Source organism: Pseudorasbora parva, chromosome 9, assembly GCF_024679245.1.
Source record: "Pseudorasbora parva isolate DD20220531a chromosome 9, ASM2467924v1, whole genome shotgun sequence".
Lineage (NCBI taxonomy): Eukaryota > Metazoa > Chordata > Actinopteri > Cypriniformes > Gobionidae > Pseudorasbora > Pseudorasbora parva.
In genome coordinates, this window is record NC_090180.1 from 17,781,876 (window position 1) to 17,807,519 (window position 25,644).

The 25,644-nt window shown below is 38.9% G+C and overlaps 1 protein-coding gene across 3 annotated transcripts; it reads left to right on the plus strand.

Annotated features, from left to right (window-relative positions):
• Positions 1 to 2,733: 2,733 nt before the first annotated feature.
• Positions 2,734 to 25,644, plus strand: LOC137090292 (KN motif and ankyrin repeat domain-containing protein 4-like). 3 transcript variants are annotated; one of them, XM_067454207.1, is made up of 10 exons: positions 2,734 to 2,876; positions 6,834 to 6,909; positions 7,258 to 8,757; positions 9,374 to 9,455; positions 9,557 to 9,880; positions 9,973 to 10,057; positions 13,229 to 13,448; positions 16,797 to 16,939; positions 17,079 to 17,279; positions 25,324 to 25,644. In XM_067454207.1, exons 1-10 carry the CDS (start codon positions 2,868 to 2,870, stop codon positions 25,432 to 25,434), a joined length of 2,751 nt encoding a protein of 916 aa, XP_067310308.1. In that variant the 5' UTR covers positions 2,734 to 2,867; the 3' UTR covers positions 25,435 to 25,644. The 3 variants fall into 3 exon arrangements, with proteins under 3 accessions (XP_067310308.1, XP_067310309.1, XP_067310310.1); XM_067454208.1 differs by having other exon boundaries at positions 9,404 to 9,455; XM_067454209.1 differs by lacking the exon at positions 2,734 to 2,876 and adding an exon at positions 6,232 to 6,360.

Here is a 25,644-nt window from a genome sequence, read left to right on the forward strand (position 1 = left end):
CAACAGACTATAATGCATGTTATGATTCAGCTAACCATATAAGTGAAGCATTTCTTTACATAATACATCAAAAGAGGTTTATTGTTATATTTATTTAGGGCTCTACAAATGTGCATTTATTTTCCTGGAGTTAAACACATATACAGAAAACTAATCAAAGCAGTGAAATGTTTTATAGTTTCCTCTCTCAGAGACACAATTTAAAATTGATTCCATTAAAAGAATTTGTTTGCAGAACTGAAAGCTTTTAAAAACTGTAAAGGGCCCATTTTCCGAAAGCAGTTAATGCCATTTGTGCCTTTTCGCACTCTTAGACCCAAAGTACCAGGGCTATATCTGTCCGAGACATTGAGGGGCCACCAATGTTATGTGCTATAGCCTCACACAAAGATTTTTTTCATTTATTTATAAATCACATTATTTTAAACCAATCATATTTGAAATGTATGGTTTATACATGGTTTATTTCATTGACATAATTTATACATTATATGATCTCTACATGTATCATTATGTATAATGTATGTGGAAGTCACCACATAAGGTTGAGCAAAAAATGCAGGACAATTGTAGGGGACAAAACTATAGAAAAAATGCTAAGTTGTATTGAAAATAAAATCTCAATTTAAGAATGTTTTTTTTCTTTCTTCTATACGATCCAGTAAAATTGGCAGGTTTTTTCCCTTTTCAGGGGGAGGACTGGTTACTTAAAAGGAAAGTGGAGCAGCATGTTTCTTTTGTCAGTGATAGTTGTGGAAGTCTAGTTATGCACGCTTGTTCCCATCAATCATGCAGGACCACCTCAGAGGACTGAAGTCGTTCTGTTTGGTGGGTGTCACATGCAAGCCGAGCATTTTGTTGTGGCCATTTAATGTCCCGCAGTGCATGTTAGTCAAAATAGATATTGTTCCTGTAATTTTTATAGGTAGCACCAACATGTGACTTTGCACACCTTTGAAAAAAAGAAAAGAGAGCGAAATAAAGAAGTGTGCTAAATTGTATTATAAATGTGCACTTGAAATACACTTGCAGATAATTTAATACAAATTAAATAAATGCCAACTAAAATGTACTTGCATGAGATTACCCTTTTATAACTGTTTATTTATTTAATTTATTTATTTAACAATGTCAAGTAAAATTTGATTTAGTAAAACTTTTTAACTAAGTTTTAGTTAAACGATCATTTAAAATAATTGTTTTAAAGCTACACTGTGTGATATTTTCCCTCATCTAGCGGTGTAAAGGTATATGACCATCCAGTGAATAATAGTTTCTGTTCCTCTCAATTCTGATTTTGTTTTAACTCCTACGGTGGCTGATTTAGTCCAAGATTAACATGGCAATCCCCCCTTCACATTCGACACGGTTCCATCGAGTGTTAAAACGCAAAAGGAAGCTTGAATTTATGGGTATGTCCCTCTTTGGCTAATGTACTTTCAAGATGGAGGAGCAACATGGCGACCAGCATTCGAACCTCTCAACCGTTTCAATGGCATATTATAAACTTACAAGAATACTTTATTACTTGAAAGAAGTAAATATACATTAATGAGCACATATATATTTTTTTTAAAACTAAGTGTTTTTAGCTAAGAATAAACTAAAAAAGTTACACAGTGTAGCTTTAAAGAATTAAACAAACTAACTACTGTTATGTGTAAAGTGATTGATTAAAACTGTAGTGCAATATTTGATATTCAAAGTTAATGTTCCTTAAATGTACTAAATTATTTAACAAATGTGTAATTAAAAATTTATTAAAAATCACAACATAAGCTACCAGGTTCAATAAAATTGCATTAAAGTATGCTTTGGTTTACCATCAATGCTTGTCAAATTTGGAAGTGCACTTTATTCATATTTCAAATACAATAACAGTAATGATAAAATTACATACATTAAGTCCTACTTAAGTAGGTAAAAATCCACTCTTAAATTCAACTAATTGCATGTAATATATATTTAATCTATAATACATTGTATTTATTTGTAACTAACATGCAATAAAGTGTCTGAAAACACACAGAAAGTATATACTTTTAAAGTATGTTATTTCTATAATAAGTACTCTTTTTAAAAGTACTTCACAAGGGAAACTAGAAAGAAAGAAAATTTCTTTTCAGCAAGTTTAATTAGTTGTAAAAGTAGTCAGCCTTTCTTGTTTTCTATAAGCACTGCCTGGTTGATGCTGATGTCGAAAATCTCCAATAATACTAAAAAGAAGACCTGAGGAGAAAGGAGATACATAAAGAATGAATGGCATGTCCTGAGAGAGCCTCAAACACTCTGTGCCCTGTACTCATAAAAAGCCCTGCACTATTTGCATGATTATAATGGATGGTGAACCCTATGTTACAGTGGATTGAATTACACTTAACGTGTGTGGGTGGGCATGTGTGTGTGTGCTTTGAGATTCTGACAGGCTACTTCAGGGTCCTCTTTCACCCAGTTTCATGTGGGAATAGTTTTGTGAGTGCCCCAGTATTCCTCTAGTAAACTTGGGCCCCCTGCCATCACATGGATCCTGTTTTGAGAAACATCCATCAGTTGCAGTTATGCACAAAGCCCCGCCCATCTCTCAGTTGTTCAGGCTGCCCTATTTCTTTCATTGGAGGAATTATGTTGATCTCCTCCCACCCACTGGCTCTGATTGGACGGGGCGGAGACTTGAAAGTTCCAAGTGCCAACATCCCACCTCCTGTTCCACACAATAACACTGCTTATGTTTTGCAAGAATTTTACATTGGCATTGCTTGAATGTCTTTTGTCTGCCTTCCCCTCTGAAGCCTCTCAGATGAAGGAGAAAAGAGAAGAGGTGAACAGGCTACACTTCAGCATGGAGAAGACGCAATGGCTCACATGTGATGTTTAAGGTAAGGTAGCCCTAAAATACAGATTTAATTCTGTCTCAATATATAAATGAAGAACTCAGAGTAGTACAATCAGAGTTCGGACAAAAGTATCTTTCATTAAACTCTATTAGTATATTGCAAAAAAAAGTTTTAGTGTAATTTGGGTGTGTCATTTTGTTCATTTTGCACAAACAAATTCTCAGGAAGTACACTTTTTTGGGTGTCTCAAATGAGATTTTCCTCTGATGTAATGTAGTGATTGTTTCGCTTAAACAATAGAGAGACGTCCTGGATAGTTTAGTTTATGTGACATGAGGTTTCAGATGGTGACTTTAAAATAGTTATTTTTTGTTACTTTTTTTTACATTTTCTCTGAGTGCACTGAGTTCTGAATGTTTCACATGTGTTTGATTATACAGAGAGTCTGAATTGACTTTGCTGCACATGTCTTCTCATGTAACTGGTGTGCGTGCACATATTGCTGTTGGCAGAGAGCCAAGATTATCAACATGGTCCAAATACTATGGATATGGAAAAAATCCCACAAATGAAGAGATGGAACAACACTAAGGATGGATGGATAGACAGACAATATACAGAACATATTGTTATTGGCTATTATATGTTCATTTTTAATGTTATCGTTCCGATAAAAAAGTCTGGCAGATATATTAAAGCGGATAAATAATGGGTTTCTTTCTTCAGCTGAGACACTTATGATGCTCGTTGTTCACCACGGTGGTTTTGAAACGCTTGAAATAAGATTAGAATCACTTCAAAAAAGGAAAATACAGTTAAGTGCAATATATACAGCGCAAGTCTGTCATATAGGCTCCATAAAAATATAATGAGAACATTATAATTGTGCTTGGGACACGGCTTTTGTAATCAGACTCTCAAAAATTATTTATCGACCAAGATATCAGTTATCGACTTTCAAATATAAAAAATTGATCAGCCAAAATGTTCATATCGGTAAATCTTGAGATAGATAGATAGATAGATAGATAGATAGATAGATAGATAGATAGATAGATAGATAGATAGATAGATAGATAGATAGATAGATAGATAGATAGATAGATAGATAGATAGATAGATAGATAGATAGATAGATAGATAGATAGATAGATAGATAGATAGATAGATAGATAGATAGATAGATAGATAGATAGATAGATAGATAGATAGATTCCTCACAGTAGTCCTTCTGAAAACTCAATAGAAGAGACGCTTCACCACACCCTCTCTCCATAAAGTGAAAGGGTGATGGGGTCAGAGAGTAGGAGAACCAATCTTTGGCTTCAGTCATCCAGCCAACTCCAAACAGAGGAGGAAGAATGAGGATCTGAGCCAAGGAAACCACACGGCTTACAGGGCCAAACAGGAAGAGTGAAACGTCTGTCTATTGTGTGTGTTATAAACGTGAGTGAGTGAGAAAGTGTGCAGAACCAGCAGTCTGTTTTATGTATAGGTGAATCAGGCTCACTTGAGTTGTCAAATGTGCATGTCAAAACACAGCTAGCCTAACATATGCTATACAGAGAAAAAACAGAGAACAGAGAACTGTCACCTGAAGCCTTTTAGTGAGAAAAGATATGAAGAAAAAAACTCACTTAGAAAAGCAGTCATTTATAATTTATAATTTTCCCTGTATATGACCGAAAAGGAAATTCAAAGTAAAAACTTCAAGTCGTAGCCGACTATTTTGAAACTCTCTGCAGGATAAAATGTTTGTTCCTCTCAAGTTTCCAGTTTGGTCTTTTTTTCCATCCTCCAAGCCTGACCTAAAACCTGAATTTGTCCATTTCTTTCAGAGGACACAGTGTTTCAGATTTTGTTCTTACAGCGGTAGCAGTTTTTAGTTTGTCATGAGTTTCAATCCAATTTGTGGTTTAAGAAAGAATGCCGTGGAGAGAAATGCATTTAATGAGAGGAGGGATTTTTTTTCCCTGAGTGCTGCAAAAAGGAAAGTGAACAATAATCATTACTGTGAAATGGAGTGCCGTTCTCAGTGAACACAGACTTTATTCTGAAAGTGACCAAAGAAATCCCAAATCTATAACAGTGGCTGATTTAAGATTTTGCATGAAAGTTGTCTGTATGCTAGAAACAACTAACAGCACTCATAATGATTTAGTGTTTATATTACAGCTTTTTATAATAGTGGTGCAAATACATTTTCAGCCTAAGGCCAGAAATATACACTAAACAAGTACTAAAATGGGTGTTAACATGAAATACAGTGTCTTTACAATGGATTTGTCACTTTAAGCTAAAGTTATAAACATGTCAACAGTTTAACTTTCTTTAACTAAAGTAGGAATTTTCAAACTGCAGCTCCGCCTAAACGTTGACCTGAAAGAGAAAATGTATGTAGAAGAACGGTTTAAAGTAGTTACTGTACGTAACTACACTGTAAAAAAAAAAAAAAAATGTTGTTTTTTGTTGGTTTAACTTAAAAAAGTAAGTAACCTGGTTGCCTTAAAATTGTGAGTTTATTGAAATTGAAAATTTGAGTTGATACAATGAAGGAAATTTGTTTAATAAATAGAAACTCAAAATATTATTGTATCTGAACCACATAAAAAATTTGATAAATCAATAAATATTTGGCATGTTTCACTGCATCATCAGAAATAAAATGCACACAATTACCCAATATTCCTACAAAATCTTTTAATCATATTTTAATAAAGGTTGTCGAATCTCAAAAAAAAAAATCATTGTATTAACTCAAAATATTAATTTCAATGAACTCAAAATTTTAAGGCAACCAGGTAACTTTTTTCTAAATAATTTTTTACAGTGTACTAGTTAACAATTTGTTATCGTTTTGAAGATTTCATCTGTGCCTGGCACATATAGTACAGGTGATGCTGGGGTCATGACAGTGTAGCACTGTAAAAATGATATGAATAATGAGATATGACAACATATGTTTTTACATTACTTTAAGTCATCAAAATAAGCAACTTTTTTAAAGTTATATAAGATTCAACTCATTATTTTAAGTCTGTTTAATGTCATTTAAGTTGCAATGACTTAAACATCCAAGTTGATTGTACTTGAAAATTTAAGGTAGCAACTTTTGTTACAGTGTATGTGCGTCTTTAAGTAAATGTATTTGTTTATGTCCAAAATGTGTGTTCAGTCTTGCTCATGGAGGGCTACTGTCCTGCAGAGTTTAGTTCAAATAAACCTCCCTATAAGTTTCTAGTCATCCCGAAGACCTTGATTTACTGGTTCAGGTGCGTTTAATTAGGGCTAAAGCTAAATGCCCTCCAGGAGCAGGATTGAACACCCCTGGCTTACTGGCTATTTATGGATTTTCAGGATACAGGAAACATTTGTCAGGAAACTTTCTATGAGTGTGTTTCAGGCAAGAATCCTGCAGCCATGTTATCCTGTCAGCAGAAGACAGTATCAGCAATGCATATTTTGTCTGTCAGGACCCATACCTTGCTTGTTATATCAGTTCTTTTAGATCAGTCTGCCTTAGCAGGTACTGAGGTATCTCATAACCAAAAAAATCAGCCCCTATTTCTGTGCTGTCTGGCAGATCTCAGTTGATAGAGTAGAAAGTTGGGACAGACAGGTACGAAGGAAGGATGGCTGCAATTTTAGATAAGATGTATTTCTTCAACTAGTGTGAGCTATGCCAAGGAGTGCATCTGTGGTTGTGTGTGTGTGAGCCAGTGGAAGTGTTTGGTCTCAGCTGTTTGTGTGTTTACTGCATAGCTCACATTGTTTGGGCTGTGGCTGCTTCTGTGGTGCCTTGAAAGTGCTGCGTGGTCAAAGAGAGACAGGGAGAAATAGATGAGAAGACAGACAGAAAAGAAAGAGTCTGGCTCTTTCAATCTGCTGAATACTAATCCATAACTTACTCTCATCTCAACTTGTGTTCCCAACATTTAGTAGTGCTTGATTCTGTTTGATTTAACACATTAGAGTAACAAAATGTATCTTTGCCCTCAGGTGCTAAGAGACACAAACCAAAAGCCACATGAAGCTGAAAACAGACTTATGCTAAGAACAATGGATTCCCCAAAAGGTATGACTCATCCAGTTTTTGTTTACCTGGAACACATTGTGCAACATTTCCAATTATCTGAATATATTTGGACCAATTTGCATACTATGCATCACTTCTACAACACACTTTTGCAAAACTCAAATATTTGAGGTAATCAGTTACAAAACTCTACCCTTTGAGTGTCATGGCAAGTTCTTAAAACTTAAAACAATGAAAGAATTCAGATGACTTAAAATGTGTCAGTTTGGAGACTCAAAAGAAAGAAAGAACTAAAAAAAAATAACGTTCTAAATACCCATAATTCAATACAAGTTGATTTGATGGAACTAAGTTTGTTAGGGTTTACAGTGTGTGTTTGTCTTTTAGTGAATGGCATCTCTCCAAAAGAGAATGGAAGCCAAAAAAGACCACCCTCCTATTCTGTAGAGACACCCTATGGATTCCATCTGGACCTGGACTTCCTTAAGTATGTGGATGACATTGAGAAAGGCAACACCATTAGGAGAGTGCCAATGCAGCGAAGGCAAAGAGGTCGAAATAATGGTGTCCTGTCCCGCAACTTAAGCCTTCCGGGTTATGGGTGCAGAGCTACAGAGTGGAGCTCCATCAGTACTTTATGGCCCAAAACCAAACTAGGAGACTCTCAACAACATTTTGAGTTCCGATCTAGTGACAGTGTGTCAGCTGGCTATGCCAGGAGGAGAGAACCCATCTACAAGTCCTTCACATCTGCAGAGATGTATGCTAATATTCAGGCTTTTGATGAGCAGCCTTTAGGACATTACGTCAGACCAAATCTCTTAAGAGCCTCCAGTTTACCCTTGACTGTTTTACTGCGAAAGCATTCTGAGTCAACCGATGATCCAACCAGTCCCAGTAGCCCCAAGGAATATCTAATGCAGGAAAATGGTTCCTCTGAAGATGTATTCCATGCATCCGACAGCAGGATAGGTAGGACAAATGTGACCCTACAGCGGCTCACTGCAGCACTTGAACGAGTTGGGGAATTGGAAGAGGAAATCAGAGTCATTCCTGAGCTTAAGGCTCAGATATGTATTTTGCAGGAGGAGCAAGAGAGGCTTTTACTCCAGTTGCATTCCCAAAACAAAACCACTGGGCCACTGAATGTTCCTACTGCTTCTCTACACATAAATAACTGGGACAGTCCCTCATCTGATGACTGGATGAATCGAGAATATGACCGGCTTGAGGAAAATGTCAAGGCTTCATCTGAACAAGTTGACAAAGCTGCAATGCCTTCAACTAGAATTCTTCCAGAGACAGAAAGACGTAAGACAGTCTCACGAGAAAAAGATCTGTTAGATAATGGAGACAAAACCAAGTCTCTTACTGAAACTCTCCAGAGGAAAGTTGTTTTGTTGGAACAGAAACTTCATGAACTGGAGGTAGAGCTGGATAAGACAAGAACTCTGCTGAAGCAGCAAGTACAAGAGAGTCATCTCAAGGAAGAGAAGATCAGGCAGTTGACTTTACAGCCTGTAATGGGGCACACAATGGCCAGGGGGATTTCATCTGAGAGCTCCTTAGTAAGTACACAAAATCTTGAACCGGTGGAAGAACTGCAGGAACCAATAATAAGTGAGCAAGAGATGGCAACAGAGGAAAGAATTGCCCCTCAAATTGTGGATCAACCTCCAGTATCACATGCAGACATGGAGCACCATGTGAAAAGATTGCAAGAGCTCCTTCAAGAGCAGTGGGAATGCCTTAGCAAAGGCGACGCATCAGGACAAATGACTTATGATCACTTGCCTCCAAGGGTCTGCACCATTCAGGAGCAGTTAGGAACTTTAGTCACCCTTCTAACCCTCTATGTGTTTCCTGCTGGTGATTTTTCTCAACCAGGTATGACTCTACATTCAGTAAATGCTAAAATGTTGATTCAAGCTAAAATGTTGCTAAAATTTCAAGCTAAAATGTTGATTTGTTGAGGGTACACTCTAAGAACAAAAGGTTCTATATAGAACCTTAAAAGCTCTATGTATTTGAAGCCCCTAAAAGGTTCTATATAGAACCCTATTTAAGTGACAAAAGGTTTTTTTCTTGTCATTATAGAACCCTTTTAGCATAAAAGGATCTTTAGAGTTGAGTAAAGAACCCTATGGTTCTATATAGAACCCCAATGAACCTAAGTGTACTCAACTCCAAAGAATCTTTTATGCTAGGTTCTATATAAGGACAAGAAAGACCTCTTTTGGCACTTAAAAAGGGTTCTATAACCTTTTAGGTGTTCCAAATAGCGCCGATAAAATCTTTTAAAGTTCTATATAGAAGAAAAGGTTCTATCGGCGCTACATATTTTGAAAAAAAATGTAGAGTAGCTTATCTCAAAAGTATACTGTCCTAGAGATATGCTGCTCTACATTTTTTTCTGACAGTATATGATGATGAAACATATTCTTCTTAATCTAAGACATGTATAATATTTTTTGTCTTTTGTGGCCTTTCTGTGGATTTCAAGACTATAAAATAAAGGATATTCTTCCTGTAGAGGAAGAAAAACCCAAGACAGAATATTTGAAGAAAGCCAGCACAAGAGACAGGTAACTACATATCCCCACAATGTGCACTTTTTACAGACAGATTCACTAAAACAGTAACTGCAGAATAATAATGCTCGTCTTTGACCTTCCATTTTCTGAAGTGGGAGTGTGGAGACAGAGGGAGTAAGAAATGCCATCAAACTACAAGTGCATACAGAAGTGGATGCTGACCACAAAAAGAATACCACAAAGGTAGAAGGCAAGCTATGGACCACACAGACAATGGACTCCAGTGTAGAGACAGGTCAAAGTAAAAATGCAGAATTCAATCAAAACATAGATGCCATAGATGTAGAGACAACAAAAGAAGATGATCTGCACAAACTAATGAGTCAGGGAAGAGCTCTAGAGGATCAGATAGAGAAAGAGAGGAAGGATCGCTATTGTTTGAGAGTGGACTCGGATCAGAAATCCTTGGCAAGCAGGTGAGCTTAACGGAAATCATCTTTAGAAGTTACAGCAATATCTTTAAATAGCTTTCTTATTAATTATAAATGCAACTTGTTTTGTTTTCTAGGGATGCTGTTAATAAAGATTTCATAGAGGCATGTTCTTTCCTTAAAGACCATATGGATAAAGTGTCAGAACCTGATGATGAAACGGTAATATTCAAACTAGTTCATATCTAATATTCCAAACTTGCAAATAATTACTTATTTTAGGCTGTGGTGTTGTATTACTTGAAGCTAGTAACTGAAAGGGTCCCCTGCAGGAATTGAGATATGAACCATCACCACTGGGTGTTTTCAGATCTGTAGATTGTTTGCTTTTATCCAAAACAGGGATTCTAATTGTAACAATGAAGCAATTTCTTCTTGGTTCTCTTCTCTTTCACAAGGCGATATTTCTAAACTGACCAAAATTAGTTAATACAATTCTTGTGTGAGTAACCCTCTCATTAGTCTGAGTGTACCTGTTTATGTTTCTGTGAATCCACTCTTAATCCATCAGGATGGAGAGACAACAGCTTTTTTGTCATGTGGCACTGTTCCATGGAGCAGTTTAAGGCCATCTCTTGAGACTTTTGCTAAACACTTTGTCAACATTGTTATTTTTATACATTTTGGACAGTTTTAAAATACTCTAATGCTCAAAAGTTCACATATACCCCTTGCAGAATCTGCAAAATTTTAATATTTTAACAAAATAAGAGGGATCATACAAAATGCATGTTATTTTTTATTTAGTACTGTCCTGAATAAGATAAGTTACATAAAAGATGTTTACATATAGTCCACAAGAGATATAAAAATAGCTGAATTTATTAAAATTACCCCTTTCATAAATGTACATGCCATACTGTAATTACCTGGACGATCAACGACTGTTTTTTTGTTTAGTGATGGCTTTTTTGTTGTTGTCCTGAGCAGTTAAACTGCCCAAATGCAAAACGATGTCCAAATATTTCTTTAAGTATAATTTTTTTTCAGTTACTACTACCCTTCGTAAACAACATAAGTCCCCCCTCTCCACCCTCAATGCATCGTGTTTCCTTGTGGAGCATCAGTGAATGTTTGAACCTTTTTTAATAGTCGTGTTTGAATCCCTCAGTTGTGAAAGATGGATCTCAAAATCATACAGTTACTGCTGGAAAGGGTTCAAATATGTAAAATTTGAAATGCTGGAAAACTGAAGATTTTGCAGGACCTGAAAGATTTTCTGAAGAACATTGGGAAGTTTAACTGTTCAGGACAAACAAGGGACTCAAGAACAACCATCACAAAACAAAAAAAAAACATCTGTGGATCATCCAGGTAACAACACGCTGTAATAAACACATGTACAGAATTAAAATCAAGGGTGTATGCACACTTTTGAAAGGGGTATTTTTTATAAAGTCATCAATTTTTTTTTGTCTTGTGGACCATATGTAAACAAGCCAAGAAATCTAGAAGCTGGCGAACGGCGGTCTTTCGAATCAGCTTTGGCTGTGACTCTGTAAGACTTGGAGTTAAGCTTTTCTTAAGAAAAGAACAAAGAACGGTACTGAAGTCATTCTTAAGAAGGGAAGATGTGTTCAGAGTTTTGCCGACCGGATATGGCGAAAGTTTTATCTCAACTACACACAGAAAAAAAGGGTTTCAAAATTATACCTTTAGTTGTACAACATCTTGTCGCTGGGGCAGTATCTTTAAAAGGACAACTTTGTACCATTTTTACCACAAAAAGGTTCATTGTAGTATCTTAAGGTACGCATTTGTACTCAAAGGTAGTATATGCACCTTTTAGGAGTAAAAAAGGTACAAAGATGTCCTTTTAAGGATACTGCCCCAGCGAAAAGCTGTCTCCGCTTCACGTTGATGTGGTTGGTTGTAGCGATATCCAATTGCGTGTCAAGGGAATTTGAAAGACAACTGTTTATCCCGCACTTCAGATTGAGCCCTGTCAATGCTAAGTTCCCAGACCAAACATCTTGATTTGAGTCTGGCTTGTCAGGCTATATGCAAACATTTTTTATGTAAAATATCTTATTCAGGACAGTACTAAATAAAAAACAACAACATCCCTCTTATTTTGTTGAAGGGATACTTCACCGCTTTTTCATATTAAACTATGTTATTCCCTTAACTAAAACGAGTTGATACATGCCTCTCTCGTGCACGCACTTAATCGCTCAGACGCATGGTGGCAATCTGATAGCATTTAGCTTAGCCCACTAAGGCCCCGATCACACGTGAAGCGCACTGCACTGCTTTTTTTGGTTGCCGTTTTTCTCATTCAAAAAAGAGCAGTGCGCTGCGTTTTTAAAAATGTTTCTAGGCAACCCCCGAATCAGCTGTCCCGTCAGTCTAATCAAGGTAACGGTCAACACAACAGAAGGCCCACCTCTCCATTCATTCGATTGGACAACTCTTGCTCCAAAAACGCGTTCTATGTGATCAGGCCCTAAGCCCAGTTCATTCACTATGGTACCAAACAGAGATCAAGTTAGAAGTGACCAAACACCTCCACGTTTCAAATACAGTTACACCAACAGTTGAACGATCAAGTGTGGTGACATAAAATAAAACGTTGCCCTTTTCTAAGCGGATTAAAAAGGAGAACTATAATGAATGGCGGAATAGCACTTCTGAGAGTACTTCGACTCGGCGCAGTAAAAAGTCCAGGCTGAAAAATCCTCCCTCACTTCTCGAGATGTGAGGGAGGTATGTATCAGCTCGTTTTAGTTAAGGGAATAACATAGTTTAATATGAAAAGGCGATGAAGTATCCCTTTAAAATAATTAACATTTAGCAGATACTGCAAGATGTACCGTAAGTAAACTTTGCGCACTACTGTATATTAATCCGCTCTGTCAATCCCCTGTCCCAAATGCACACTTCATATGTACTTTTGGTCTTGTGGACTTACAATGGCTGCTGCGTGCACATGTCTGTTAAGTCCATGAGACTGTAGGGTGTACCATTTTTCATTTTAGGTTTCAGAAGGGTGGTTAGCGGTCAATATGTGCCCTCAATGTGCACATTGTTAAAATGGCGTCACATCATGACAGTGCGGACTTGTGGGAAGACTGCAAATGTTTAGGGTGACATTTGGCACAGGACCTTAATCTAAGGTACCTCCAGTGGGACTGTTTTTGTAAGAAGTGTACTTTTAGTCACATAGCATAAAAGTGTCTGCTAAATAAATATTTACTTTCTTTTCTAACATTGATACGTTTTTCAATCCTCACAGTACCATAAGGTTGAAAAGGATTCTGTTGTTTTGTTATTTCTGCATCTCTTTTTTGAGTGGTAACTACAGTACTGGTCTTCTTCTTTGCTGATTTGCAGAGCCAGGCTCTCACTGTTGTGTTCCAGCAATGGTTTCACGTCTCTGCTGAAGAGGGGGCATGTGCCGACATTGTTGCTTTGTATCTCAGCGAGGTTAACTCACAAGCACCTACAGTCCTTCAGTTCTTGGTCAACATGGTGGATGATAATGGGAACACCGCCCTGCATTATAGCGTGTCTCATTGTAACTTCAGCATCGTTAAGCTCCTTTTAGACACAGGTCAGTGATAATATGTTCACTGTTTTTTTGTCTCCTTAACTGCTTGGAAATAAATGTTTTAAAACATGTCTTGTATACTTAAAGGGTTACTTCAGCGATTAGCATATGGCTTTGTATCAGTAGAAACCCTGAAGTATAATCAAATGATTGTGCTTTCCCCCCTTATATCCCCCTGAGACAAGAGATTTATGCATTTTATTTCTGGAAAAATTCCTCCTATGATGCAAATTGACGATATTTGCATCATAGGAGGAATGTTTGGAATAAGGCTAAAGACTACAGCCAGCAGAGGGAGCCATTTCCGCATGTTTTGAACTCGCGCACGGGGGATGGGTTACACTCATGGGTTACACTCAGCTCGGAGAGCTCAGCAGGCAGCTGCAGGCACTCATTTAAACGGAGCTATGGTGAGCAATGTAACTGTTTTAACTTCTCAAATTAATTTCTATGAAAGTTAAGCTTGCAAAGGCATGAACTGAAAAGCGCCAGACTGAACTCGCGTTGTGAATGTATGCCGCGAGTGTAGTCGCGATTACCTCAGCTGTCATCACGAGCTAATTTCTCTCACTCCTGCAGTTAGTGCTCAGTGCTGTGATACTCGCGCAGTGACTCACTCATTATATTTAACAGACACGTTCAGTTTTTAATTGTAGTGTCTTCAACTCAGTCACAGTAATCCAGTAACCTAGGTGGCTTTGGGAATGGCCTCACAGGGCAGCGAAGCATTCTGTGAATTGTAGTCTTTCATCCCCATGAGACAAAAATACATTTTCTGTCTTTTCTCAGTCTAGAAAGCACTAAATTCAAAAATAATTTCACATTTCTACTACATTGATGACCCAGTTTAAATACAGATTCATCTTCCCAGCGCTGAAGTACCCCTTTAAGTTGGAAGAGCCACATTTAATTTTTCACAGTGATTACAATCTACAACTATTTCAAAAGTAGTTTGCCTACCTAGAAATCATTTTATTCCTTATAAATCAGTACTGACAAGTATCAATTTGGGGTAGGAGTCCTGAAACCTAGAAAAGAGTTAGCATTTTTTGAACTTCTGGAACTATCGTCGTGAAGTCAATGGATTTTTTGAAACAAAAGTGGTTAACACAAGCTCAAAATATTTTATGACATAAAATACATCAGTAATACCCCAAACTGAATTTGTTTTACTTTCACGCCTCTTGAAAAAGGTGGTTAGTTGCTTACAAGCAGATATGAGACGATAGATGTTTTCACACTCAGAAATGTTCATGCTCCCTAATTTAATCTTTCCAACTTGTAGATTTGAAATAAAAATGATATTGCCGAACACTTGATGGTGACATTGAATTTGTGTGACCATGGTGTAAGCTAGTTTGTTCATAGCCTAACTTCAGATTTTCACTTCTGGCGATTATATTAAGGCTTCGAAATTCATAAAAGTTAAATTAATTTGTGAATATTATCTAGATGAACAAAAAGTGTAAAAATCAAAAAGCTTTTGTGGGTCATAGAGCCAACTGAAAAATCCTATTGGCATTTTGAGTGAACTGGAGTGATGCTAACTCTGGGTTAACGTTGACCATGGATATGCATACATAGATGCCTCATTAACAGATGTCTCTATGGGCTGCTACATGTAAACTGGTCAAAGCCAGTCTGTGAACATTCGAGAGCAAGTTGACAGAGCACCTGAAACAGTAGACAGATGCATGCATCTATACCTGCAAGACTTAAAGGGCACGTATTAAGCAAAATTCACTTTTACGGTGTTTGAACATAAATGTGTGTTGGCAGTGTGTGTACACAACCACGGTAAAAACGGTAAAAATCCACCCACTTCTTTTTAACTCCACATAAATCATAAGCAGTGTCTTAGTACAAGCTGTTTGCAGATTCCTGGTAATGTGACATCACATTTTACAAGCCCTGCCAATGATTGTTTTCTAATTTGGCAGTGTAATTTGACACTGCCAAATTAGCACAGACCCCACCCTCAGAGAGCTGTACACAGTCCCCCATCTTTATCTCCTCGCCAGAGCATTTAACAATAGCATTAAAGTAAGAAATGTGTTCTTAATAAAGCTACTAAAGTTCATTCAGTCAAGAGCAGTGAGTGATTTTCTGTTTATCTTTTGTTGTTTGATTCATATCAATAGCAGTAAGCATAATATACTGTATTGCTTTCCCTTTTGTAACGTTACACAGATCTAATATACACAAATGATTTACAGTACGTACTTGCTGGATAAGTGCACAGATATAACCAACTGTTTTCATGTGAACTTTGTGTTTAATCACAATAACACATAAATGAGAACTATCTAGTTTAATAGCCTACTCACGGACGTGCTGACATCCAGCTCTCTGTGCGCATGCGTCGGGGGTGTGCGCTCAAGTTGAGAGTGATAAGGCTTTAAAAAGCATGCAGATGATATTTAATGATAATAAAGAACTGCAATGTCACATGAGCATGTTTGTGATAGAGATGATCATCAAAGCCCAACAGATGTATTATGTTTCAGTTTTCGTTGACGAGCTGTGAAGACTCCACCCTCTGGAGCCGGGAGAAGCAACTCATTTGCATTTAAAGGAAAAACACAGTTCAGCTAATTTTTCTCAAACCCCAAAATTGGCCTTTTCAAAATGGTATATTAAATGATCTGTCAGGATTTGTTATCTGAAACTTCACAGACACACTCTGCGGACACCTGAGACTTATATTACATCTTGTAAAAAGGGGCATAATAGGTGCACTTTAATTTTGTCAACACAAAATTGCCAAAGTAAAAACCTTAAAATGTACCATCGTAAAAATCTGATCTGCTGGCGATTTGATTTCGCCCTGCTACTCAGTCTGGAAACCCATACATTCATTTCTACTGCTTCTGGATCGTTATGGACAATGGATTATTTGTGTCTGCTATTTCTTTGTGTGCTTTTTCATATAGCATGATGAGCTTAGCAACATGCTAACGTCAAAATCTTAATAAACCATTTGTCTGTTGTGTCTCTTTTGTGCTTCTTGTAAGGAGAGTTATATTTTTAGTGTGGTGCTCGTTGCTGCTTATAGAGTGTTCCAAATGTGTTGCTTGTGGACTTCCATTTAATTTTGGATGCTGCCTTAGAAGGTGGTAGAGAGGAAGGCAGCTCTCTAGCACTTAAAGCAGAGCTACTCTGTCCATACTATACAACTTTCTTTGAGCTCTGAGGTTAACCTGTTTCAAGCTTTTTTTTTAAATTTAAGCATCCATTATTTTTTAGTAATGCAAATTGAAAAAGAGTTTGATTTAAACTTTACAGTACAAAAAATGTTTTACAAAAATAATAACAATCTAAATAAACACTTCCTATGCTTGCTTAACTTAGGTGTATGTGAAGTGAACCTGAGAAACAAGTCCGGCTACACTGCTATCATGCTGGCCTCCTTGACAGCTGTTGAATCACCAGGGGACATGAAAGTGGTCCAGCAGCTGATGGAGCTTGGTGACGTCAACGCCTGTGTTGGACAGGTGATGGGTGTTACCAGCCAGGTGGCACAGTGTGCACTTCATATCAAATGAATAGTGTGAAATGGACTGCCTGTGTTGCACAAGATTTAGCATTTTTTGTAATGTTTCAGAAGATGAATGTGTTTGCATCTGTCTTTAGGTTGGACAAACAGCCCTCCACTTGGCAGTAAGACATGGACGTGTCCCGATGGTGCGTCTCCTGCTAGAACAGGGAGCGGATCCTAATGCCCAGGATCACGCAGGAACCACTCCACTGATCAGCGCCTGTGATCGGGGACATGTCAACATTGTGCGAATTTTGTTGGAGGAAGTAAACTGCAATGTCAATTTAAAAGACAAGGTAATTCATCTTGCTAACAGAAACCTAAAAACACCTTACTGGACATTCACCAAACAGTTGTCCCATGGCTTAAAAGCTTAAAATCTACAGCTCCAGTAACACACGTTTGTACAGAAGAGGAGAGGGGTTTGAAAGCAGAAATGTGCAGCCTCACATGACAAGTTAATAAAATTACGATTTGACAAGTCTTGAGGAGGAATTATTAATTCATAGGCACAATATATTTTTCTTCCACGTCATATGCAAGCCTGCAAAGAAATGCTTGTATTATTGTTATAATAATTCTTCTGTATAATCAACACGCAACCCAAATGTATAAAGATTTGAATAGTTTTATACAATAGTTTAAATTATGGTTAGAAAGAGTTTTTCTCTTCTGAATGGTATTTATTAAATACAGGTGATATTCCTTTTTTTAATGTCAGGCTTTATATAATATCCTATTTACACATACATTAGATCTTTCTGTTGTCAAATTACTTTTGATGTTATTTTAGAATACAAATTTTAATGTTTTAATGTACATTTTTAAAACAGTAACTGCACATAAATGCCTATATTTATTTTAGCTTATTTTAAGGGTAAGTTCACCCAAAAATAAAAATTCTGTCATTAATTAGTTACCCTAATATCGTGCGACACCTGTAAGACCTCCGTTCATCTTCGGAACACAAATTAAGATATTTTTGTTGAACTCCAATGGCTCAGATGAATCTTCATTCACACCGCTGTCATAAGACATATAAATGGCACTAAAGACATCTGAGTTCTGAATCAATATGCTGATTCATAACTGTTCAAATCTTTGTTTTGATTTGCGCAAAAACTATTCTCTGCCTGTCTGAGCCATTGGATTTCAACAAAAATATCTTCATTTGTGTTCCGAAGATGAACAGAGGTCTTACGGGTGTCGAACGAATTATTAATTATTGACAGAATTTTCATTTTTGGGTGAACTAACCCTTTAAAAAGTAGTATATGCACTGAAACAAAAATAAAAGCTGCACATTGTTGCTTTTAAACATTAACTTCCCATGTAAGAACATTGCACACACGATTAAGAGACGAGTCAATATGATTTGATCTGTGTCTCTAAATTCCATAAAAATGTTGTCTTTGTCTTTAATATTTTTTGGGGGGAACAATGAAACTTTGTGGGAGGAAGACAACATCTCTTTAGAGTATGTTCAGTGTGGGTTGATGGAGCGGTTTCTGCTAGGCATCTGACCTGTAACAAGGTGCCACCTAGTGGACACAATCCTGTCTGAACTCTGGCCATGTTTTCAGACCTCGAATAATGTAAAGAAAACAAGTTTATATTCATTTTCATACAACACAATGCTAATGTTTTAAGAAATCAGAGCTCAAAAATCAGTTTGGTGGAATAACCCTGATTTCTAATCACATCTTTTATGTGTCTTGGCATGCTCCCTATCAGTTGGTCACTGTCGGATGACTTTATGCCACTCCTAGTGAAAGAAATGAAGCAGCTTGGTTTTATTTAATGGCTGGTGACCCTCTTGCTTACATTCCAGAGGTTTTCAGCAGGGTTAAGGCCTGGAGATGTTATGATAGGGTCTTGATCTGGCGGTTCTCAGTCCACACCTTGATTGCCCTGGCTGTTTGGATTGGAGCATTGTCCTGCAGGAAAAAACAATCCTTTGAGTTGGGGAACATTGTCACAGCAAAAGGAGGCATTTTTTCTTCCCGGATAACCTTTTGCGTGGCTTGAATTGTGCATCCTTTCGCAAAGACGCATCTACCCAATTGTAGCCTTACTGGAGAACCACCAGATCACCACCGATCCTCCACCACATTACACAGTGTGTGCGAGAGACTGTGGCTTGTAGGCCTCTCCAGGTCTCAGTCTAACCATTAGAGGTCCAGGTGTTGGCTGACTGATCGGACTCGTCAGAGAAGATCAGAATCAGGCAGATCTGACTCAAGTCACGTATAAGGTTATCCTGGAAGAAACATGCTTCCTTCAGCTCTGACAATTGTTGTGTTTATGACCGATGAAGTGTACAAGGAGGCTCTGGGTGCACGTTTGCAATGAGGATTTATTAAACTTGTTTCACGTCCATGACATGAGTGTTAACTCTCTGGCAGCAAACACACAACTACTCTCTGTGGCTAATACTTTACATAAACTGCACTGGCAAGTGCTATAACCAATAAGAATACAGCATGCGTTGCTGCTGACATGTGATTGGTTTGTGACAAACATAAGAATACTACATCCCCCTTCTTTTGAAATAAACAATGTAAATACAAAATAATGTGTATTACATTAGTGCAAGAAGAATTCTGTAACCAAAAGTCACATGCACACTGGAACAGCAATAGATTATGAGACTAAAAAAAAAAACATACTGCCTGTATTCACATATCAATAGATTGTCACATCTGCATAACATATAAACTGCATTGAACATTGTGTGAACACATTTTTCTTTTATCTTTTGAAAGGGCAGCGATCCGCCTACACCCTTGTACAATTACAGATCCAGAATTACTCTGGGCTTTATCTGGCGGCCGGATCTGGTTCTGTAAGCGGTGGATTTGGGCAACTCATCAGTATGGGCAGGTGTGTGTACAATGTCATTTTGTGGCTCACTGTGGATTGGTGTTGTGCATAGCTCAGCACCATCGTCAGAGTTGCTGCTTCCAGGATCTTTTGTGTCCAAAAGGTGACGTCTGTTTCGTCGATATTCCTGTCCAGCAGTAGTACGCACATGATATGATCTTTCAGTGTTGGCCGCTCTGACGATGACAGCTGGCTTCCAGTATCCTTTCTCTTGTACTCTAACTGCTTGCCCTTCCTTGAGCTGAGATAAGGGTTTAGCCGATCTGTCATAGTAGCTTTTTTGATTTTGTTGCTTATGCAACCTTTTTGCTCTGACATCCTTCCAGCTAACGACTTTTGGCAAGAGCTGATGATTGGTATTCGGTAAGGTTGACCGCAGGCGGCGACTCATTAACAGCTGAGCCGGAGACTTGAAACCATCAACAGGGCTGTTGCGATACTCCAGGAGACTGATGTGCGGATCTCTTTTGTCAGCTTTGGCCTTTTCCAGCATCATCTTAGCAGTATGCACAGATTTCTCTGCCAACCCATTACTTTGCGGGTGGTATGGACTTGTGGTGGTATGTGTAAATTCCCATGTTCTGGCGAATGTCTCAAACTCACCCGAACTGTACTGGGGGCCGTTGTCTGAAATGACATCCTCCGGGATGCCATGTCGTGCAAAAGCATCTTTTAGTTTGTTTATCACAGCAGATGAGGTTGTGCTGCTGAGCTTGTCTAACTCAAAATATCTGCTGTAATAGTCAACTGTCACAAGATAGTCCTCATTGTTCCAAGTGAACAGATCGGTAGCCACTACTTGCCATGGCCTGTCTGGGACTTTGTGACTGATCATTGGTTCTTTGGTGTTAGACGGGCGAAATGTAAGGCAGATTGAGCATTTGCTGACAATGTTCTCAATTTCTTTCCCCATCCCAGGCCAGAACATGATATCACGGGCTCTCTGCTTGCTCTTTTCGATGCCTAGGTGACTGGCATGTATACGTGACAGCATGTCTGGGCGAAGACTTGTGGGAATGACAATCTTTTCACCTTTGAATATTATTCCATGCAAGTACGAAAGCTCATCGCGGTGGTTCCAGAATTCTGACACACTCATGGGACATTTTCTTTTCTCTTCTGGCCAACCACTTTGAATAACTCGTTTCAGTATCTGGAACTGAGGGTCCTTTACGGTTTGATCTCTGATGTCCTTCATCTTTGAATCACTGACAGGAAGATTGCTGTACACTGTATGTACTTGAATGTCCATGCCTTCACTGAGGCTCGTATCCTGGTCTGATAGTGACTTTCTGGACAACGTGTCTGCGACAGGGATGTCCTTGCCTGGTCGATGTACAATGGTGAAGTTATACTTCTGGAGCTGGAGGATCATCCTCTGAAGCCTTGGGGGAACTGATGCCAGGGGTTTCCGCATGATTGATTCAAGGGGCTTGTGGTCACTCTCAACGATGACTTGGCGACCATAGATGTATTGATGGAAACGTTTACAGCCAAACAGAATGGCGAAGAGTTCTTTCTCAATTTGGGCGTAATTGATTTCACTTTCAGAGAGGGACTTTGACGCATATGCGATGGGTTTTCCATCCTGAAGTAATACTGCCCCAAGCCCGTACTTGGAGGCATCAACTTGCAACCTGGGCTCTTTAAGAGGATCGAAATAGGCTAAGACTGGGCCTGGTTCGCATGTGATTAGCTCTTTTATCTTCTTGAAGGCCTTGTCCTGCTGGACGTCCCAGAAGAACTCACTTGACTCCTTCAGGAGCTGTCTAAGTGGCGCGTTGACATCAGAGAGGCCAGGTGCAAATTTGGAGAGATAATTAATCATACCTAGCACGGTTTCAAGTTCTCCTTTGTCTTTAGGTGGCTCCATGTCTCTCACTGCAGCAACTTTGGCGGGGTCAGGCTTTACTCCCTCAGCAGTGAGAAGGTGTCCAAAATAGCTCACCTCTGTAGAGCAGATAATGCTCTTCTCTGGATTGAGCTTGACTCCTCTCTCCCTAGAACGCAGCAGCATAGCGCGGAGGTGTTTATCATGCTCGGCTTTGGTCTTTCCATAAATGAGAATGTCGTCGACTATGGCCATGACTCCATCTAAGCCTTCATACGTTTCGTCAATTTTCCGCTGGAACTCATCTTGGGCCGAAATCAGTCCGAAGGGTAAGCGTCGGAAACGGTAGCGTCCAAAGACTGTGTTGAAGGTGGTCAATCTCGATGATTCCTCAGTGAGCTTAATAGCCCAATAGCCTGATCGGGCATCTAGAACACTGAAATATCGGGCACCAGCTAGCTTGGACGTTATATCTTCAAGAACTGGCAGGGGGTAATGTGGTCGCTTGATGGCCTTGTTAAGGTCCCTTGGGTCCAGACATACCCTTAGCTGACCGGTGCGCGGTTTTTCGGCCACGACCATGGAATTAACCCATTCGGTTGGCTCTGTGACTTTAATGATGACACCCTGCCTTTCCATGCTCTCAAGCTCTTCTTTAAGGCGATTACGTAATGCGAGAGGAATGCGTCTGGGTGGATGGACTACTGGGGTTGCGTGCGGGTCTAAGTGTATGGTACACTCACCAGGAAACAGTCCGATCCCCTTGAAAATGTCTGCAAACTCCTCCAAAACTGGCACTTCCGTCTGTCTCTCTGTAACTGATAGTACGAGCTTTATGAGGCCAAAATCTATGCATCCTTTTAGACCTATGACAGGGGGCGCCATTGTGTCGACTACATAAAATGTCAGCACCATCTCAATGTCTCTGTGCTTGCACTTCAGGTCGCATTTCCCTTTCACCACCAGACGTTCACAACCGTAGCCAAACAGGGGACGAGATGTTGGCTGCAGAGCATACGGAGTGTTCAATTTGGTGTACACGTACAGAGGAATGACGTTGGCTGAGGATCCAGTGTCCAATTTAAACTTGATTTCATTCTCGTGATTTGGACCTATTTTAATGTTCACATAGACTTGTTCTGTGTCTGAACTCTGTTTGCCCTGTGTCAGCGAGTCAATAAACAGCTCATCACACTCCTCAACCTGGTCTGTACTTTCATTGATTATTGCATGGACAGCTTTCTCACAGCTGGAGCGACAGACTTTGGCAAAATGGTTTAATTTACCACATATTTTACACACTTTTCCTTTTGCAGGACAGTGAGATCGATTGGCGTGAGGTTTGTTTCCACAATAGCCGCATCCTTTGGTGTGCACTGGGGTAGAATTTCTAGTTTGCCGGTTTTCACTCTTTGTGTATTTAGCATTACGTTGTTTTGGAACCGCGCCCTGTGATGTGTGGCGGGTGATTGCGTGCACTGCATGTTCACGTGAAGTACTCATGCTGCTTGAAATGGTTTTTAACTGTGCTTGTGCCAACTCATGAGATCTAGCGACATCTATCGCTTTTTCGAGCGTTAGCTCAGAGCCCACATTCAAAAGTTTTTCTCTCACTTTCGGCGAATGTATCCCGAACACAATGCGATCGCGGATCATCTCGTCACTGTTTGCATAATTACAGTCCTTGACAAGTAGACGAAGCTCTGTCACAAATTGCTCAAAGGGCTCACGGTCTCCCTGGACTTTTTCATGGAATTTGTAACGTGCAAATATAACGTTCGATTTGGGCTCAACATACGCCGTGAATCGGTCGTAATATGACTTTAGGATCTTTGCTTCGTCAGCAGACAGCGACCATGTATTAAAAATGTCACGGCCCTTTTCTCCGACCCATAGTAGAAGATAGCTACATTTCTCATCCTCACCCTTTTTCTTCAGGGGTCCGCTGAACATCAGCTCTGCGTGCTGTTGAAACTTGCGCCATGCTTCAGGCAGATTCGTTGCTTCCCAGTTCATCGTGGGCATAGGAACTCCAGCGGTCTCCATCCTTGCATATAATCCGTTCACTCTGACACCATGTTGTGTTTATGACCGATGAAGTGTACAAGGAGGCTCTGGGTGCACGTTTGCAATGAGGATTTATTAAACTTGTTTCACGTCCATGACATGAGTGTTAACTCTCTGGCAGCAAACACACAACTACTCTCTGTGGCTAATACTTTACATAAACTGCACTGGCAAGTGCTATAACCAATAAGAATACAGCATGCGTTGCTGCTGACATGTGATTGGTTTGTGACAAACATAAGAATACTACAACAATGTTACCCAATGTTGGATTGTTTTTTCCCCGCAGGATACCGCTCCAATCCACACAGCCAGGCCAATCAAGGTGTGGATAGAGGATTGACAGCTTAGGAATAAGGCAATGGTCCAATAACTTTCTGTGTAGATAAGTCGAAATGATCCCACACAGAGTGTCTTTATTGCCTCTGTGTGAGTCAATGAGAAAGATAAAGAAAATGAGAGAATGTAAATACATGTAAGAAAAAGATTAAAGTCTGTCAAGTCTACTCCACCACAGCTGAGAACTAATAAACCCACTAAAACACAGAGAAGGTAAAAAGAAAGAAGGAAAAAAAAAATTAAAGGATTTTTCAGAATTTCTGCTCACAAGTTTTGTTATTTAAAGGAACTGTATGTAAGAAATGTATTTCAACTAATCATAAAATGACCCTGATATGTCATTAAGAAATTATGTTCATTTCAAATACTTATATCACAGACAACAGTAGTCCGGCCAGTATATTGCCATTTAAAAGTTGTTGTTGCGCCCCTCATCTGATGTTGATGTTGACATGTTGTGTTTTGGCCTGAAGCTCCACCCTCCACCTATCTACCAATCACGAAGTCAGTATTGTTTCGGCATCCAGGTTGCCAGATCTGCTCTAGTTACCACAGCTGCAGCTACAAACGTTCCTGCTGGATCCTGCAGCCGATCTGGCAACCTCGAGTCAGGGTGGAGGGGGAGAGGGGATACACCGCTCTACAGTCATTTGAAAGTGATTGCAGTACCAGTTTTGGCCACAATCTTACATACACTTCCTTTAATATTATTCTCTAACACACGCATTGCATGCACACATACACACACACGCTCACAGTCTGGTTCACTGTCTGTGTGGGGACTCTCCAAATGTGTAATGGTTTTTATACTATACAAACTGTATGTATATGATCTCCCCTTGTACAAAACACATCACGATAAAACTTTCTGCATTTTACTTTTTTTTTTTTTTAAATGTATAAACTTCCCCACGGTGATACGAATCTCCATGAGTCAGTGCGCATTCAGGTTGAAATCCCCACAGGAATAGAAACACACACACACACACGCACACACACACACACGCACACGCGCACGCACGCACACGCACACACACACACACACACAAAGGGGGAGAAACTGATTTGAGCCACATTTTACACTGATGGGAATGTAGCCTTTGACTAGTCTAGTAGTATACTATGATAAAGACTAAAGACAGACGATATCCACATATTTCAATCTGAGTATCTCATGCATTGTTGCCAATCATATTCATACATCTGTGTTTTGTCTCTAGGGTGGTCGCAGTGCGTTATCTCTGGCAACGCAAGCCTCTCATACAGAGATAGCAGACCTTCTGAAAGCCCGCACAGAAACCAAGAGCTCAGACAAATGCAAGGTGTCTTAGAATGGAGTGTGGATAGATATCACAGTCAATTAAACATTCATGTATAGTTAGTCACTGCTAAAAAGACCAGCAATAAAATGTCAATATTATAATTTATAATATTAGCAGTAGTTTTATAATCTAATGCAGTCAATGTAAATATAACTGCCTCAAAACTGATAATAAAATGTAAAGACATTTATCCTATGAAGAGAAAAAAAATGGTTTGTA